The 14,967-nt window shown below is 41.4% G+C and overlaps 1 protein-coding gene across 4 annotated transcripts; it reads right to left on the reverse strand.

The window, feature by feature from the left end:
• Positions 1-655: 655 nt before the first annotated feature.
• fggy (FGGY carbohydrate kinase domain containing) lies at positions 656-14,622 on the reverse strand. 4 transcript variants are annotated; one of them, XM_072363752.1, is made up of 16 exons: positions 14,592-14,622; positions 14,062-14,255; positions 12,723-12,834; positions 12,074-12,225; positions 11,738-11,826; positions 11,289-11,404; positions 11,062-11,190; positions 8,912-9,015; positions 7,691-7,798; positions 7,051-7,112; positions 6,562-6,718; positions 3,878-3,952; positions 3,639-3,759; positions 2,906-3,000; positions 1,802-1,863; positions 660-1,678 (listed from the first exon to the last, which is right to left on the reverse strand). In XM_072363752.1, the coding sequence occupies exons 2-16, from the start codon at positions 14,242-14,244 to the stop codon at positions 1,597-1,599; spliced, it is 1,647 nt and encodes a 548-aa protein (XP_072219853.1). In that variant the 5' UTR covers positions 14,245-14,255; positions 14,592-14,622; the 3' UTR covers positions 660-1,596. The 4 variants fall into 4 exon arrangements, with proteins under 4 accessions (XP_072219854.1, XP_072219853.1, XP_072219852.1 ...); XM_072363751.1 differs by having other exon boundaries at positions 14,543-14,603; XM_072363750.1 differs by lacking the exon at positions 14,592-14,622 and having other exon boundaries at positions 14,062-14,532.
• Between the last annotated feature and the right edge of the window lie 345 nt (positions 14,623-14,967).

The following is a 14,967-nucleotide window of genomic DNA, read 5'->3' on the forward strand; positions in this document are numbered from 1 at the left end:
CTAGCAGCCTGTCACAAAGACACATCATTTGCTCCCATTTCACTACATAAAAAAATCCAGATAACAGATAAATCCAAAAGATAACAGAGTTTCACAGGAACAAAATAGTATTTTTTGCACCAACACAGCGATTCTCAATTATCTGGCAAATCTCAGCATGGTGTTCAGTGAGTCTATGAAATATTTGAATAACTAGATAAGTGGAGGACAGAAGAAGAAGTGGCAGGCCTAAAAAACTATCTGCAGCAGATGAACAGTATCTGACAGTGATGTCCTTAAGAAAGAGGAGAAAAATCCAGCAAAGACCTGACACAGGACCTGAGAGATGCATCTGAACCTTCAGCTGATCCATCTACCGTTCACTGAAGCCTCATCAGAAATGGTCCCATGGAAGGGTGGCTGTCAAGAAGCCATTCTTAAGGAAGGGAGAGAAGGTTGAGGTATGCCAAATGATACGAGAAGTAGTTTGAAAATCAGTGGCAACAGGTCTTATGGAGGGAGGGATGAATCCTCCCCAGAGCCCGGACCTCAACATTATTGATGCAGTGTGGGATCAGCATCTAAAGAAGAGCTTTGGAATGTCCTTCAAGAAGCCTGGAGAACTATTCCTGAAGACTGCTTAAAGAAATGACATAAAGCTTGTGTAAGAAGGTTCACACTGTGTTGAAGAATGAAAGTGCTCAGACCAAATATTGACTTTCAAACTTGTTAGAATTATGTTAACGTTCACCCATATTTCTATATATCCTGCACCTATTCCCTGTTTACCTGCCAATACACAAAGAAAGGCATGGCTCAAGACTTCTGCACAGTCCTGTAAAAACATTGTTAGCGGGTCATAAAGTAGCAGTTGAATTTTTCAGTCACTTCAATACACAACTTCCCAGTGTCTCTTTTATGAGTTTGGTGCCCTTGGCCTGTGCCCCTCAAACTTCTCACTTCTCTCTGGCATAAGTTAGGTCTGTTTGAAGTATTAAGTCAGCTGTGTTGGATTTGGCGTTCCGCCTCATCGGGTCACTCGATGGCAGCATTGAAGAGCTTATCAACTCTGATCTTGGGAACGCTGACAGCAGCCTCCTCTGTGACCAGCAGACGGGAGAATTTAAGGGCAGCAGAGGAGTTCCAAACAGGAAGTTAAAACAATGACTGCCAGTCAGTGTCAAGGTAGAGGCTGTTAAATTATACATGCCAGCATGTTGGGTGTGAGGGACAAAGGCATGGAAACTTTTTGTTAAAAGAGTAAATGTTTATTTGGAATGCTTGTGAAGGGGACAACAAATGATGATATTTGACTTTGAAGGAGCTCAGCAGCTGTTGTTAAGCTGATCTGTTGTCACTTACAACTGTTTCTATGCAGCAGTTAATCTTAAAATCACGAAGCCCATGAGGCCGAATGCATCGGAAGTCTTATTTGATCTCCTCTGCTTGGTGGCTTTAAAACCTACATATCTATTACAGAAGCAACCAAACAACATTGCGTTCTGTCTGGGTAAGCCATTTCCTTTTTGTGGTATTGAGAAATTTTACAAAAGAAGAGCTGCTTGTTATGAGGTCTGTTCTAGTTTCCAGCATGCAGACTTCCTCCCATCTCCTCTGTCATCTCTGGTTCATGAGGGCCTGGTAGTCCCTCTGGTGGGAGAACAGCTGCAGGAACACCTTGTACTTTCGCTCATAGAAGCTGAAAAAATAGTAAATAAATGTGATGACTTGTGTGAATGTCAGGTTTCCCTATAATACAACACCATTTTAATAAAATCTGAACTCCTTTTCTAGACCGTCCCAGGCAGCATCTCCCCCTCACCTCTGCAGGTCGTGGTCCGGCTGAACAACTCTCCCCACCTTAGCCATTTTCTCCATGGCCTCCTGAAACATTGCAAAGACAAACGCCACTCAATAAATCATGTGACCCACATTTGCTTTCACGTCAGCCGTGACCTACTTAAAAGTAAAAATGCAAGCCTGTTGCATTGTTGCAAGCTTGTTGAGGCAGAGTTTATGTTTAATGCATGGCTGGGCCTCTCTGCTGTCTAAACCTACAAGATCCTGGTGGGTGAATGCGCCGAAGCTCAGAGGATCAGATGCAGCAACTGTGCGCTGTATTTACGGCTGAAAACAAGTGGACAGGTGCAGCCTCGTTGGAATAATAGCGTATTATTTTTAGTATAAGAGGCTTAAAGGCTGCTGAGAGTTCTGGTGCTGGGACACTTGACCTGACACTATAAACCACACAAATTTACATCTTAAAAGATAACTGCAGAGAAATCGGGCTTCTCTCTGTAACAAAAGCCAGCAGAGCTGCATGCTTCATGCTTTGCGTTTCTCGTCACATCCAGCAGATGGAGGCACTGAGTCAAAGATGCTATACAATTGCAAATATTAGCATTATCTAATACATTTTCTATTTTCTTCGATATGTAACTAGTTTTGCTTCAATGTCACTATGTTTTAAATGCAGTTCTCTATCAGGAAACACATCTGCAGACGTTCCCAAGACTTGGTACTGATCTTAAAGTCACATTACATCTTCTCAACACGCAAAACAAAAATCACAGTGCAGTCAGCGGTCCAAAACAAGCCTTCCTCATCCAAAATGTGGCATGAGCATAAAGTAGCAAATGTAAATTCCCACTGTGACAGTCCATGAAAAAGTGTCTGAATGCATTTCCAGTGGAAATATTTGCATCATAGGTATGACGCAAATATCACAACACATCTCTAACTAATTACATTCCAGCTTTTTATAATTACATCTACAGTGGCAAGTGACAAATAAATGTGTATCCATGCATGAATAAAAATTCTACTCTTTGATGTACAACTTCTGTTGGACAGTTTTAATCAATAGAACAAAAAAAAAGGTCAACTATTGGGTCTAATCTCAGCACGTTTCAGTGTGATGCTGTACCTGTATGGTGCTGCAGTCCCGCGATGCACATGCACCCAACACTGCTGCTCCCACTAACACAGCCTCCATCTGATCTGGCAACACTACGGGCAGTCCTGGGAATAAAAAGTGAACACTTGAGTTTGGTGAAAGTCTTAGCTTGTCCTCTTTATAGGACTCTCTGTTGGATCAGAAACTCTTAACATACACCAGGTTCATCCAATTGAATCTCGCTGAGCATATATATATATTCCGGAGTGACTGTTTTATCAAGGTGTTACTTGTTTTTAGATGTTCGATGTTGTACAATTTCAGTTGGATTAATATGTTTACCGCCATTTTAAAAGTCTGGTTTAGGTCTAATTTTGTTTTTCTTATGCCACGTAAATGTGCTTGATGTTGGGAAACGAAGCCAAATGGTTATTCATTTCTGCAGATTGAAGGATTTTGCTTCTTATGCTTCAAGAGGTTCGGCGTGCTCTGCGGCTCCTCTGCAACAAAGGCTTGATGGCTGTTACATCTCCACAAAGGAGATTTATACAGCATTTACAGCAACCAGTTTAAGTCTAAGGGGTTGGCTTTCACAACTCTGTGGCCTAACTTAGACAGTTGTAGTTGGTTGCAGCATACTTTCTTTGCTTTTTTGACTGCAGCAAACTGTGATTAAGTTAATGAGGGGAAAAAAATCAATTACCTTTGAAGATGACTCATAACAAAATAACAAAATGTGGAAAACTTAGATGTCCGAGCATACCTGTGGCATTAGCATGAATCTGCACAAACAGGGTGTTTTTGCTCAACCCTCCACATAGGAAGAGGGTTCTGATGTCATGTCCTGCTTCTTTCATGGCCTCCAGAATATGGAGCGTACCAAGCTGAAATGAGAGGAGGCGGCACAAGAATGGCTGACAAGAAAACAACCGCTTCTATGCAACTGAACGTACCGTTGCTAAAAAAGAGGAAGTCATCTGCAATGGAACACATCAGACTTACAGCAAGGGCTTGAACGGTGGCTAAGTAGAGCAGAGCTAAGTCATCCAAGGTTTGTGAGAGAGACAGTCCAATCACCTGTAAAACAGTTGAAATAATAAAAAGTAATGAACCGCTTCAATAAATCCTCTGATGGTGCTTCGCATTAAAAAACTGAGCCAAGACACTTGGTGAGTGGAGACAAAGTAACCTAGGTAACCTGAGGCTTTAATTACAAAAATCCTAAGTTATAAATAAATTGTGACACATAAAGTTCCCATGAAACAGCTAATCAGAATGTGTTGGCCTCTGATGACCCTGGGCCTATAGGCTCCCTGTCAAATTGCATCTCTGATATTAAAACATGGATGGCAGGAAACTTTCTGCAGCTCAACCTGTCAGTACAGCTTCTATTACTCACTTTGAACCAATCAAAAACAGTAAAGAAGCGTAATTTTAAGCCACATGTTGAGTATGTAACTAAGACTATTTTTTATCAACTTAAAACTATTGCCAGAATACGACAGTTTCTCTCTCAAGCCGATGCAGAGACTCTATTACACGCTTTTATTACCTCTAGAAGTGACTTCTGCAATGCTCTACTTTCTGGTCTTCCTGACCAGAACGAGAGCACATATAGCGCCAGTTTTAGAGTCTTTGCACTTCCTGTCAGCGTCAGAATACATTTTAAGATTCTTTCACTGCTTTTAAGGCTCTTATTGGTCTAATTCCTGAGTATTTATCAGAACCATTTTATATCAGGAACCCGTTAGAACCCTCAGGTCTTCAGGACAGAGCTTTTTAATCATACCCAAAGTTAGAACTAAAATCCATGTTTGTGGAACAGCCTTCCTAAAGACTTAAGGGCATCAGGAAATATGAATTCATTAAAAGCCAGACTAAAAACACACATTTTTGGCCTGGCAAGTGATATTTATTTTTTTCACACCTTTTATCTTGTTTCAACTGTTTTAAAGTATTCTAGTTACATTGTTTTAGTAATATTTTATGCTTGGTCATCTTTTTAATTTTCTCTATCTGTTATTTATCCTATTTTAATGTATTTATTTAATATTTTTAGCTCAACTCTAGTTTTTTGTCCTCACTGACAGCGCTTCCTCAGTTTAGTTTTATAGACTTTCTGTAAAGCACTATAGCAAAAACTGAATGAAAAGTGCTTTATAAATAAAGTTTGATCTATTGAATGTTGAGGACACACCTCTCCCAAAAAATCCAGTCAGCCCCAATGACCAGAGCAGATTTCACATCACTTTCATTGGTCCCTCCTCCCAGAGCAGGATGAGTCATCAACTTTTTACATTTGTTTTTCAGGAAGTTACAACCTCTGAACTACTGTCAAGGATAGAATGAAAGTCTAATTTTGGCTAATTTTGTACAGAATTAGGTACAGAATTTAGGTTTAAACAGGATTCAACATGTCGTTTTCCAATAGCTTTTCGAAGAGCTTTAAGTTGCTGTTCCACTTTGGCTCAACCGCCACAGTGTTGATTTGGTGGGAAGTCATTCCACAGAGAAAGCAGTCGCTGTTTTTTTTTGTTTTGTTTTTTTTTACTTTCAGAAAATTATGGCAGAAAACGAGGTTCAGAGGTTGGTTTTTTTTCTTTACAGAAAATCCCAGAAAGGCACCGGCTCGCATGTTTGAGATGGCGAGGAGAAGAAGTACGGAAGCTCACATTTGTTCAAAGAACAGCCATTGGTTCAATTTAAGCGTTGAGAGAAAAATTGCGTTTCAATTGCCTTTCCTTACATCTTAATTCAAGTCATAAATTTGTCTGACTTTAAAAGTTTATTTTAGTCCACATTAATTTGCCAGATTGTGTCACTGATGGCAAACTCCTGATGAGTAGCTCATCTCATCGACATGGCCAGTCAAAATTTGGTTCCACTCACTGAATCTGCGGTGTAGCAGGAGAAGTCCGACATGCATAATGAAATTATTGTTTATGCAAACACGTTACAAAAAAAAAAAAAAAACTTGGATGAGTCAGATGGTATTTTTGTTCTGACACCAAGTGCCCGTGAGATTTATTTTTTTATTTTGGCCACATAACGCGAGCAGCGATCAGTTGCAACAATGAGTGGATCCCCTCCTTTTACTTTAGGGGAAAACAAAGCCCCAATTAAACAGGATGGAGATAATAAGCTGAAGAAAATGTCTTTTTATCTCCACAGAGATGCTGTTGGATTATAGGAGTAAAAAAGCCCACATCTGTAAGAAAGTCGAGCTGTTTAATTAAGACGTGGCTGTAGTGCAGTGCACATATAAGATATTCTAAACTAGATGGCTGTGTTTTCAAATGAGTAGATGTGAAACGGTCTGTGCACTTGCCAACTACCACTTCACCCAACTCAACAGCCCTCTCATCAATAGAGTCTTTGTTTACATCATGATCGCTTTAACTCTGACATAAAGATGAAGTGGATTCTCTGTTTCTGTGCAAGTAGCTAAAGAGCTGAACGCCACTTTAAAGCTGAAGCATAAAAGAGAAATATCTTTCCCTGATTTTTGCCTCTGTAAAACACATTGTGGTACAATACAAAACGATTCCCCCTGCTTTACTTTTTCGAATTTTCCACTGACTCAGAGATTAAAAATGCTGCCCATTAGGTGACCAGTGGTAAATAAATCGACTCAACTGACTTCATGTTGTGCATAATCATTTTCGAAGTACATGTCAAGCCCTCACCATGCCCTTCAAAGTGGGGTCAGCGAGTGGCGACCTGTTCCCATGGAAGTCCGGCCACACGTGAAGACCGGATCCCAGCAGATCAACAGCGGAGTTCGCCATCGAACTCAAGTGGCAGTTCAGGTAGCTGTAGATGTTCTCGCCTGTGAAGGGCACTCTAAAGTGGCAAAATCAAAAAATGTTAGGACGCTCGCACAACAGAAAGTACACAGATCGAATTCCCAGAGGATATTTTTACTTGTAGTGAAAGGAGAGGTGCAGCTTGTTAACGGTGCAGTGTGCCGCAGCAGTGGGTCAACAACAAAGCGTCTATGTGTCATTCTTTTCCAATGTTGAGACACAAACAATACACCATCAGCCAAGTGTTACAGGGCTTCTGTCCTTACTAAAGTTGACTTATAATATTTGACACCTCATCCAGCCAGCTGATGGGGATGACAGATGTGCTGAAGCATTTTGGGAGGAGCAGCACTAAGTGCATCAGCTGACCTCTGCTGAGCCTGTTCCTGGAGCCGGGTGTACGCAGCGTGGCCCTTCACAACGTGTTCAATCTGAGGGAAGAGAGAGCGAAATGTATAGTAGGAAAAAAAACAAGTTACACACGGAGTGACGTGAGGGATTGTGAGGCCGTAACTACCCATAACGCACTGCTTCAAGTAATTAATCAATCAATTCAGTTCGGAAAAGGAGTTATTTTGTCAAACAGCAATTTTTTAATCCCAAACGACAATTTGATTTTAATCTCAACTGATGGTAAAAAAAAACAGTCCATTTAAACTACTTCTGTTGCAAAAACTAGTGGAGACTCAACTATTGTTTATGTTTATGCCTTTAGCAGACGCTTTTATCCAAAGCGACTTACAAATGAAGATATAACAAGCTATATAAAAGCTAACAATAAACTACATACTATTGCCGTTCACAATCCTCAGTTCCTGACATTATGAGTATTTTTGTTAACATGGAAGTCTCCACACAGTCTGACACATGACTGCTCGTGGACTTTAGTGTGGCCAGATGTGTAAAAGTAAGTATGTGCCCATTATTCCTCTTCACAGTGTTTATCTGTTAATATGCAGCATGAAGCAGGCCCGAACAATCCCTTGAAAATCTCTCAGAGTGGACTGACCAGCCTTCCTGTGGCACTCTGTCCTCCCTCGTTGAGCCACAAGCCCGGCACCATGGCAGACAGGTAGGGGCCCCACACTCCTGGCACAAAGAGAGGCTGCTCACTGATCTGTGTTCCATTGGGATCAAACAGGAAATATTTTACATGGACTGATTTCTAACTCAAGCTTCAGGTGAGAAACGCAAGAATACATTCTCAAAGAAATATGGACACTGAGTGAAGGATAAATCATCAAAAGTCTCGTATTAGTCACAAAGTGATATATTCTGTAGAAAAGAGTGTCAAATGAAGCCGACACCACACCCTCGTTGATTCATACACTTTTCCAAAGCATTTGTGCCCATACATGCCCAACAGTCACAACTTTAAAACCACCTGGCTAATAATGAGCAGCTCCTCCACCTGCTGCCAAAGCAGCTCTGCACAGTAAAGGGTGTGGACTAAGAACTGCTGAGGGTGTCCTGGAGGGGGTTTTAGGATGATGGCAAATGAGGGTATGACTTTGGGCCCGATGGGGCCTTTGCTGATTGATCTCACTTCCCACAGATGCCATCAGATCGCATAAGATTGGTATTCGGGAAGTTTGTTAACCGAGTGAACACTTCAAACTCTTTAGCTGCAGTTTGACAACAGAAACCATTTCTAGGAACCAGGGTCTTTTAGGTGGTACTTTCCTCAGCTTCTTCTATTCTGACCACATCAACCAGGAGCTGAAATTAGGGAGAAAAGGCAGCCCTGGCATGCAGCACTGAACAATTCTGATTGGTCAAATATTCCCAGTCTCAGTCATCTCAACACCTCAGTGGACTTAATTAGTCTTTTTTTCTTTTTTTTTTCCCCTTAAAAAAAAACTTAAGACTTCATTTGTCTAATCTAACCCGTACTTTAGACCTCAGTGGAATCATTTTTCAGCTCCTTGGAAAAAGCTTTCATCTGTTGAAATTGGGATGCTTTTGATTGAGAACACACCTTTTATGGTGCTCTTTAAATCCCTCCCAAGCAGTTTTTGTGGGGGGGCCACTCCTGTCTTGCAGGGGGACCCTGCTTCTGTAGGAGAGTTCTGTTGCCATGTGAGGGTATGACTGGGCAGCGTTGGCTAACTGTCGGCCTATGCAGTCTAGGATAAGTGCCACTGAAATACACAACAGGAAATGCTATTTCTAATTTCAACAGTGTTTTTCAAAACAACACAAATCAGGTGAATTGCAGAAAATTACTGACCGCCATGTGACAAGACGACGTCCCGCAGATCATCGCCATGCGTGACGTGACGGGCAGTTGCTCACAGGGCAAGTGAAAGCCTTTCACATCAGCACCGATCACACCTGGAAGGAGGACACTAAAACTGAATTCTAATCCTATTTCACAAATATCAGAGCTTACTTTCAGCATAGGAAGCAAATCATTGCCATAAATTAAGTTAATTTGTTTAGTTTTTTTCCTGGAAGAGCCTAATTCAAAGTTTCAAAACTGCTGAGGCCCATCAGGTAATAATTACAATGATTTGCAAGTCAGGAGCTTTAAATCCTTTAGAACTAGTTCTATAACCTTCAAGTTGGATTCTGCAGTGACACTAACTGCTGGAATAATGTTTGTCAAGCTGGTTCGAGTTTAAGGTAGAAGCCCCGTCTACATGCAGAGGTCGGGAGGGTGTATCACTGTGACACAGAGAACAACTAAAAGTGCAGAGCGTTTTAACCTCTGACTGACACAACAATGTGTGATTGGCAGAGGCTCCAGCCATGGGTCAGAGAGCAGAGTTCATGAGCAGTTTACTACACAGAGCAAAACCAGATGGTTCAGGGGTCAGAGCCAGAGAAAAGTCCACTACTGCCCTGAAGCCAACTAAGAGGTGATAGACACAGGGACTTCTCAGATTGGCTTGGTATCCATTTGTCCCTCGCTAAAGCCTAGTTATGAATTTTAATCATGTTACCGTCTTCTCTCCTCATTCTTTTCTTCCAAATATCTCATAAAAGGAAAAAAACATACAGTGTAGCATATCAGTTGGTTTACACTTGGCAAAAATCAACATATCCTGGCTTATCTTTAAGATGAGGGTAAGTTCAGCAGCTTGCATGTGGGCTCACAGCTATCTTAGCCCGAGCAAGTGTGTGAATGAGAGAGGCGGTTTAGAACTGGAATTTAAACAAGCACATAAAAGAAACAAAGACCAGCATCACCGCTGCCCTGTATGTTTACCGATTTATGCTCACTAAGCCTGAACTTTTTAGTTTTAATCTTCCGGGAGAAACTACCGGCACAGAAATGACAAAATGCGTCTTCTGAGGTGTCATAAGCCTGATGAGTTGGTAAAAAAAAACAAGGCAGCCATGTAAAACTTACATAAGAGAGATATGTAATAACAACGGGGGTGTCAGGTTATTGATGACCAGTTATGCATGAATATGTTAAAATGAGTGCTCTCTTGAATGGAGCTCAAATTTTCTGTCAATTTTTAACTGAACCATAGTACAGCTCTCTCTCTATCTCCCGTGGCATCGAGTAACGTTCTTAACTACCGCACACACAATTAATCTAACTGTGTTAGCACAATTACAGCCATGTGTGGTTACAGCCATGTGCAGAACTACGCTGCAACGTTCCCACAGCAGACGGCACGACAAGCAAAGTGGCGGATTAAAACAAAAGCGGGTGTTCGACCAGATCTATGAAGAAATGGAGAGAAAACAGAGAGAAACCTGCTTGCTGAGTCTGAAGGGTGTAATAGATGAGTTTGCACAGTCACAGAGAAAGCCAGAGGTGAGCATTTGTAATGTAAGCAGAACTTTTGTTTTGGCCTTGACGCAGACAGCTGCACAGACTGTGTCCTCACCTGTGCCAAGCACTGCCATTAAGTATGATTTCGTCTCCTGATTTCGTCACACAGCTGATGGTCTGTTACATTTATGATAATTTCGAGCCATTTATGTTTTATTTAATGTGGCGGAAGCTAAAGGTATGTGATGAGGATCCTTATGGATGTGACTTCTGAGGGCAAAGTTGTATTTAAAATTGCAAAATCAACTGTCAAGTCTCAAATACAACCAGCTAAGCCTTGTATCTTGATGGTTAGTAACAAAATCGATGAAGGAAGACATGTGGAAACATCTACTCAGATAGCCGTGGTGCCCATGTCCCATAGCGCTACACACCCTATAAGGAGAGCGATTCAGAGGAATCCTCGTAAAAAAGTAAGAAATTAATGTGAAGTAGTTCATTTTTGGGACAGTAAACTTCGTTCAGAATTACCAATGGTGAACTATGAACATGAACTAATCTGTGTGAACGGAACTTTAAACAGTTTTTTGAACTTGCTCGTGACAAGATTTTTTTGTATCTCCTAATGAACACTGTCCTCTGTGCAATACCGAGGCCTCCAGCATGAGCATCGATGAGAGAAGCACCAACTGCTGTTCCCGGGTTTAAACCCAAATCTGCAGCCGCCTCCTGCGTCAGGCCATCTCCCAACGCAATTCCCGGAGAACACGTCACACTGCCTGGGTGACAGAAAAGACACAGTTTTAACACAGAATGAAGACCCTTTGTGTCAGACCGTTTAAACTAAAAGATGATTTCAAACTATGTGATTTTTCACCTATTTTGGAGAAGTTATTTTCCAGAAGGTCCTCCAGTCCAATGCTAGTCCAAAAGCTGGCATCCCATCCTTCTGGAGGGCAGTACGTCCATTTACACACCAGAGTACATAAAGACCTGTGGAACAGCGTGTTTTTTTTAGTTTTTTTTTTTAGTTAAGAGCATCTTGTGAAGGCCACAGTATCAAAGACAGTTTGTGCATGATATAGACACATCACTTGGAACTGGCTCTGCTACCCTGTTCCTGCTTTTAAACAAACATTTGATACAAGGTCAGTGTTCTTACTGAACAGTACAGCATTATTATCAACTCTGTAGGCCACTGTCAGAGATACACACATTTCAGTACGTATGCTGCTACGAGTTCATATTACTTATCTATGATAAATCACTAAAAAGATTCAGAAGTGATCCATCATAATCACATTACCATCGTTCAACAACACTCACCTTGTTAATGAGCCTGTTGCCTTCCATGATAAGAAGTCTGGCAGGTCAAAAAAATGCCTGGCTTTGTCCCAGCAGCTTTCCTTTAGATTCTGATGACGAGACAACAATAATGCAATGCATGCATGCAGTGACTGAACAGAAGGTTTTCAAGAATCTGACCATCGGAAACAAAAAAAAATATAAACATGTCAAGAAGGCTGAAAAGATTGACCCCACCAGACTACGGATGTTGACTGGTATATTTGATAAAAGTAACACGGCAACCAGCCAGTTCAAAGAGCAACAACAAAACCCATAGAGACCACTGGCCGGGTGGTGACCTTGCTCACCTCTCACCTCTTTTAACCAGAGTAGCTTAGGGGGTTGCATTTCTGGTGACATGACCCCTCCTACCCTCTCCAGGACCCTGTGGCCGGTGTTCGTTATATGAGCAGCCTGCTCTGCAGCTCGATGGTCCATCCACATCACCACGTTTCTCTCTGTGTCCCCTGAAAAACCAAGAGACAAGGTCAGTTAAAGCTGGCACTGCATTGGCACAATATCCCAGAATAAAGTTTATTTACATTAAATTAATCTATTAGAAGAGATATACATGAATCTTGTCATAGATTAATACTATTTAGGCAGCATATAATCAGCTTTTTAACACGATGATACGCTGTTAGCCTTTGTGTTTGTCTTACTTGAGAAAAAACATGACTCATACCGAGTCAAGGCTGACCCAGACCTTTGACCTTACTATGGAGGAGGTTTTTTCTTCCCTTAAAGGATCAGCAAAGTATCACATTGCATTACTAAAAAACAATTTGTCTCAGCCAAAGTCAACAGCTGCAGGGTTTCAAACCAAAATTTAAGAAAAAATCCAACCTGGATAAATCAGACAACCCTCAGCAACCATGACGCATACAGAGCAGTAAGTGAATTATACCGATAAAGTGCAGGCAACACAGGAACGAAAATGTATTAAAACAAATAAATCCCTCACCATCCTCGGTGACTGGCACAGGCTGGAAACTTTCATCTAAAACCACAAGAGAGCAGGTGGCATCAAAGCCAAGCCCCCGAACCTGGCTCTTCTGCACACCATGGGTGACTCTCTGCAAGAAACACACAGTATTCAGTCTGACATCACCGTGTGGCGGACAAGCTGGATATGAAAAGACAAAATTACAATCTGGTGTGAATCCCAAGTTATTTTTTTGTCAGGTAAACCATAAAGCAGATAAATGTAACAGCACCCATCATACCTCTTTACAATCTGAGACAGCTTTTGGCCCCAAAATGTGCACTGTATAGATTTCTAACAGGTTGGCAAAGTGCCTGAAAAAGCTAAAATGAGTTCTGACTTAACAGGTGAAAAAAAATGGAAATAGGAAAGAAAGAGCTGAATAATTAGCTAAAGCTAACAGATGAGCTATTGATAAAATTCCTAAAGGTAGACTAATCATGGGCTCTCAGACAGAGAAGGCTAAGACTGTAAAAGACACAAAATGACCACAAAACATGAAGTTACAGCATGAGTCGGTTTCATTTTTTCCCCATTTTTGTGCACACAGATCAGCCATAATATTATGACCACCTGCCTTATACTGATTAGGTCCTTGTCATGCCACCAAAGAGTTACAATGAACAAAGAACCTCTGAGGATGTCCTTTTTCTTATTTCTGGTAGCAGGATGGGTACTTTAAGCTCTGTTTGTTGTGGAGCTCGGTCTTAATCACTTCAGCTTTCAGTCATTTTATGTGTATCTCCAACTGTTCTTGGGGATATCTGGCACCGCTGTGTCTTTCCGGTCATTTTCATTGCCTCCCATTTGGTTGTTCATGCGTAATTTAGATGTATTTGAGATTTAGTTTCCCCATTGTGATCATTTCGCATGATGTTTTTAACAAAAAAATTCTTTGTAGTTGTAATTTTTTGCCATTTTATTTTTCTATTCATTTATTGTGAACATATTATGCTTCATGTAGTTTTGGGGGGAAAAATACAGTCGATTCAACATGATAAAGTTTTTTGTTTTTTTCACACTTCTCATAAGAATGTTAACTTACTTACAGTGGTTTGGATAATAGTGGTATTAAAGTAAGAGCTCAGTCTGGACTGTTAACCACTGTTAGAACATGTCAGCTGTGTGAGGGGCTTAAATAACAGACTGGGATCCATCCATCCATTTTCTACCGCTTAATCCAACTTAGAGTGGGTGGGGGGGTCATTGGTACACCCTGGACAGGTCGCCAGGCCATCACAGGGATAACAGACTTGGATGAAGAAGCAAATTCTTGTTAGAATGCTGTGGACCAACTGCTGATCTGAGCTCATCCTACCTTGACAACAGAGCAGCATTTCTGCCATATGTCAGTGGAGGACTGGACATAGTGCTCAGGCTGGGGCTCCCAGATGCTGATGGGCTCCTCTGCGGTGCTCCTCAGTTGGCCCTCCCTGGTCACCAGTGCAGCCCTCACACTGGCGGTGCCCACGTCCACCCCAACATAGAAGAGCTCTGCCATGAGGAGACGGGCTGAATGCATGGAAGGAAGAGCTGGTCAGTTATTAACCAGGCTGAACTGTCAGTGTTGACACTCGCAAGGTTAAATCGGGGAAAGCTAACAGTCACACTAATCTGCAAATGAAAAACTGGTTATTTTCACTGTCTTCATTAATCATCCCCTGCTGGTGCAGCAGCAACGGGTAGAGAAAACACTTCCACTAAAGCTGTGCACAGATTAACATTTTACGTAGACGTAAAGACGTCACCAAACAAAAAGAGCGTTCTTGCTTTAACTACCCCAACTTATCCGAGCTCACCCAGTGATCAAAATTACATTACAGTCCTGAAATCGTTTAAGTTTCTCACCAGTGGACTTTGCAGTGTACACGGGGGGCTGAGAACGGAACGCGAAAGGGGACAAAAATGACACCGTCGCGTATGCTTCCCGAAGCAAGATAAACGCAGGTTTAGATGAGCATATTTCCAAATCATGACTCAATCAATGCAACATGAAGACTGAATCTGTCTGACAAAAAAATATTCAGTCAGATTGTATGCTAAATAAAATGAATGGCTTTGAGTTAAACTTTGTATGATATGGCCAAAATAGACTTTAACTGCTTATATTTAATTCAATTTCCCCACATGATTATTGTGGCCAATAGTATTCAATGATAATTGTTTTATCGTGACATCTACAGTTATCTATAACTTCACTACGAATCTAATTAATTTCAGGTCC

This window comes from Leuresthes tenuis, unplaced genomic scaffold, assembly GCF_036924035.1.
Source record: "Leuresthes tenuis unplaced genomic scaffold, fLeuTen1.0.hap1 SCAF_14, whole genome shotgun sequence".
In the NCBI taxonomy this organism is placed as follows: domain Eukaryota; kingdom Metazoa; phylum Chordata; class Actinopteri; order Atheriniformes; family Atherinopsidae; genus Leuresthes; species Leuresthes tenuis.

Bases quoted from the DNA above. Each gene is read 5' to 3' on its own strand.
- fggy (XM_072363750.1), bottom strand. From the start codon at position 14,265: ATGCATTCAGCCCGTCTCCTCATGGCAGAGCTCTTCTATGTTGGGGTG. The intron at 12,226-12,722 runs GTGAGGGATTTA...TTGGTTTTTCAG, and splicing joins TGTGCCAGTCACCGAGGATG to GGGACACAGAGAGAAACGTG. The intron at 1,864-2,905 runs GTACAGCATCAC...GCAATGTTTCAG, and splicing joins GGGACTGCAGCACCATACAG to GAGGCCATGGAGAAAATGGC.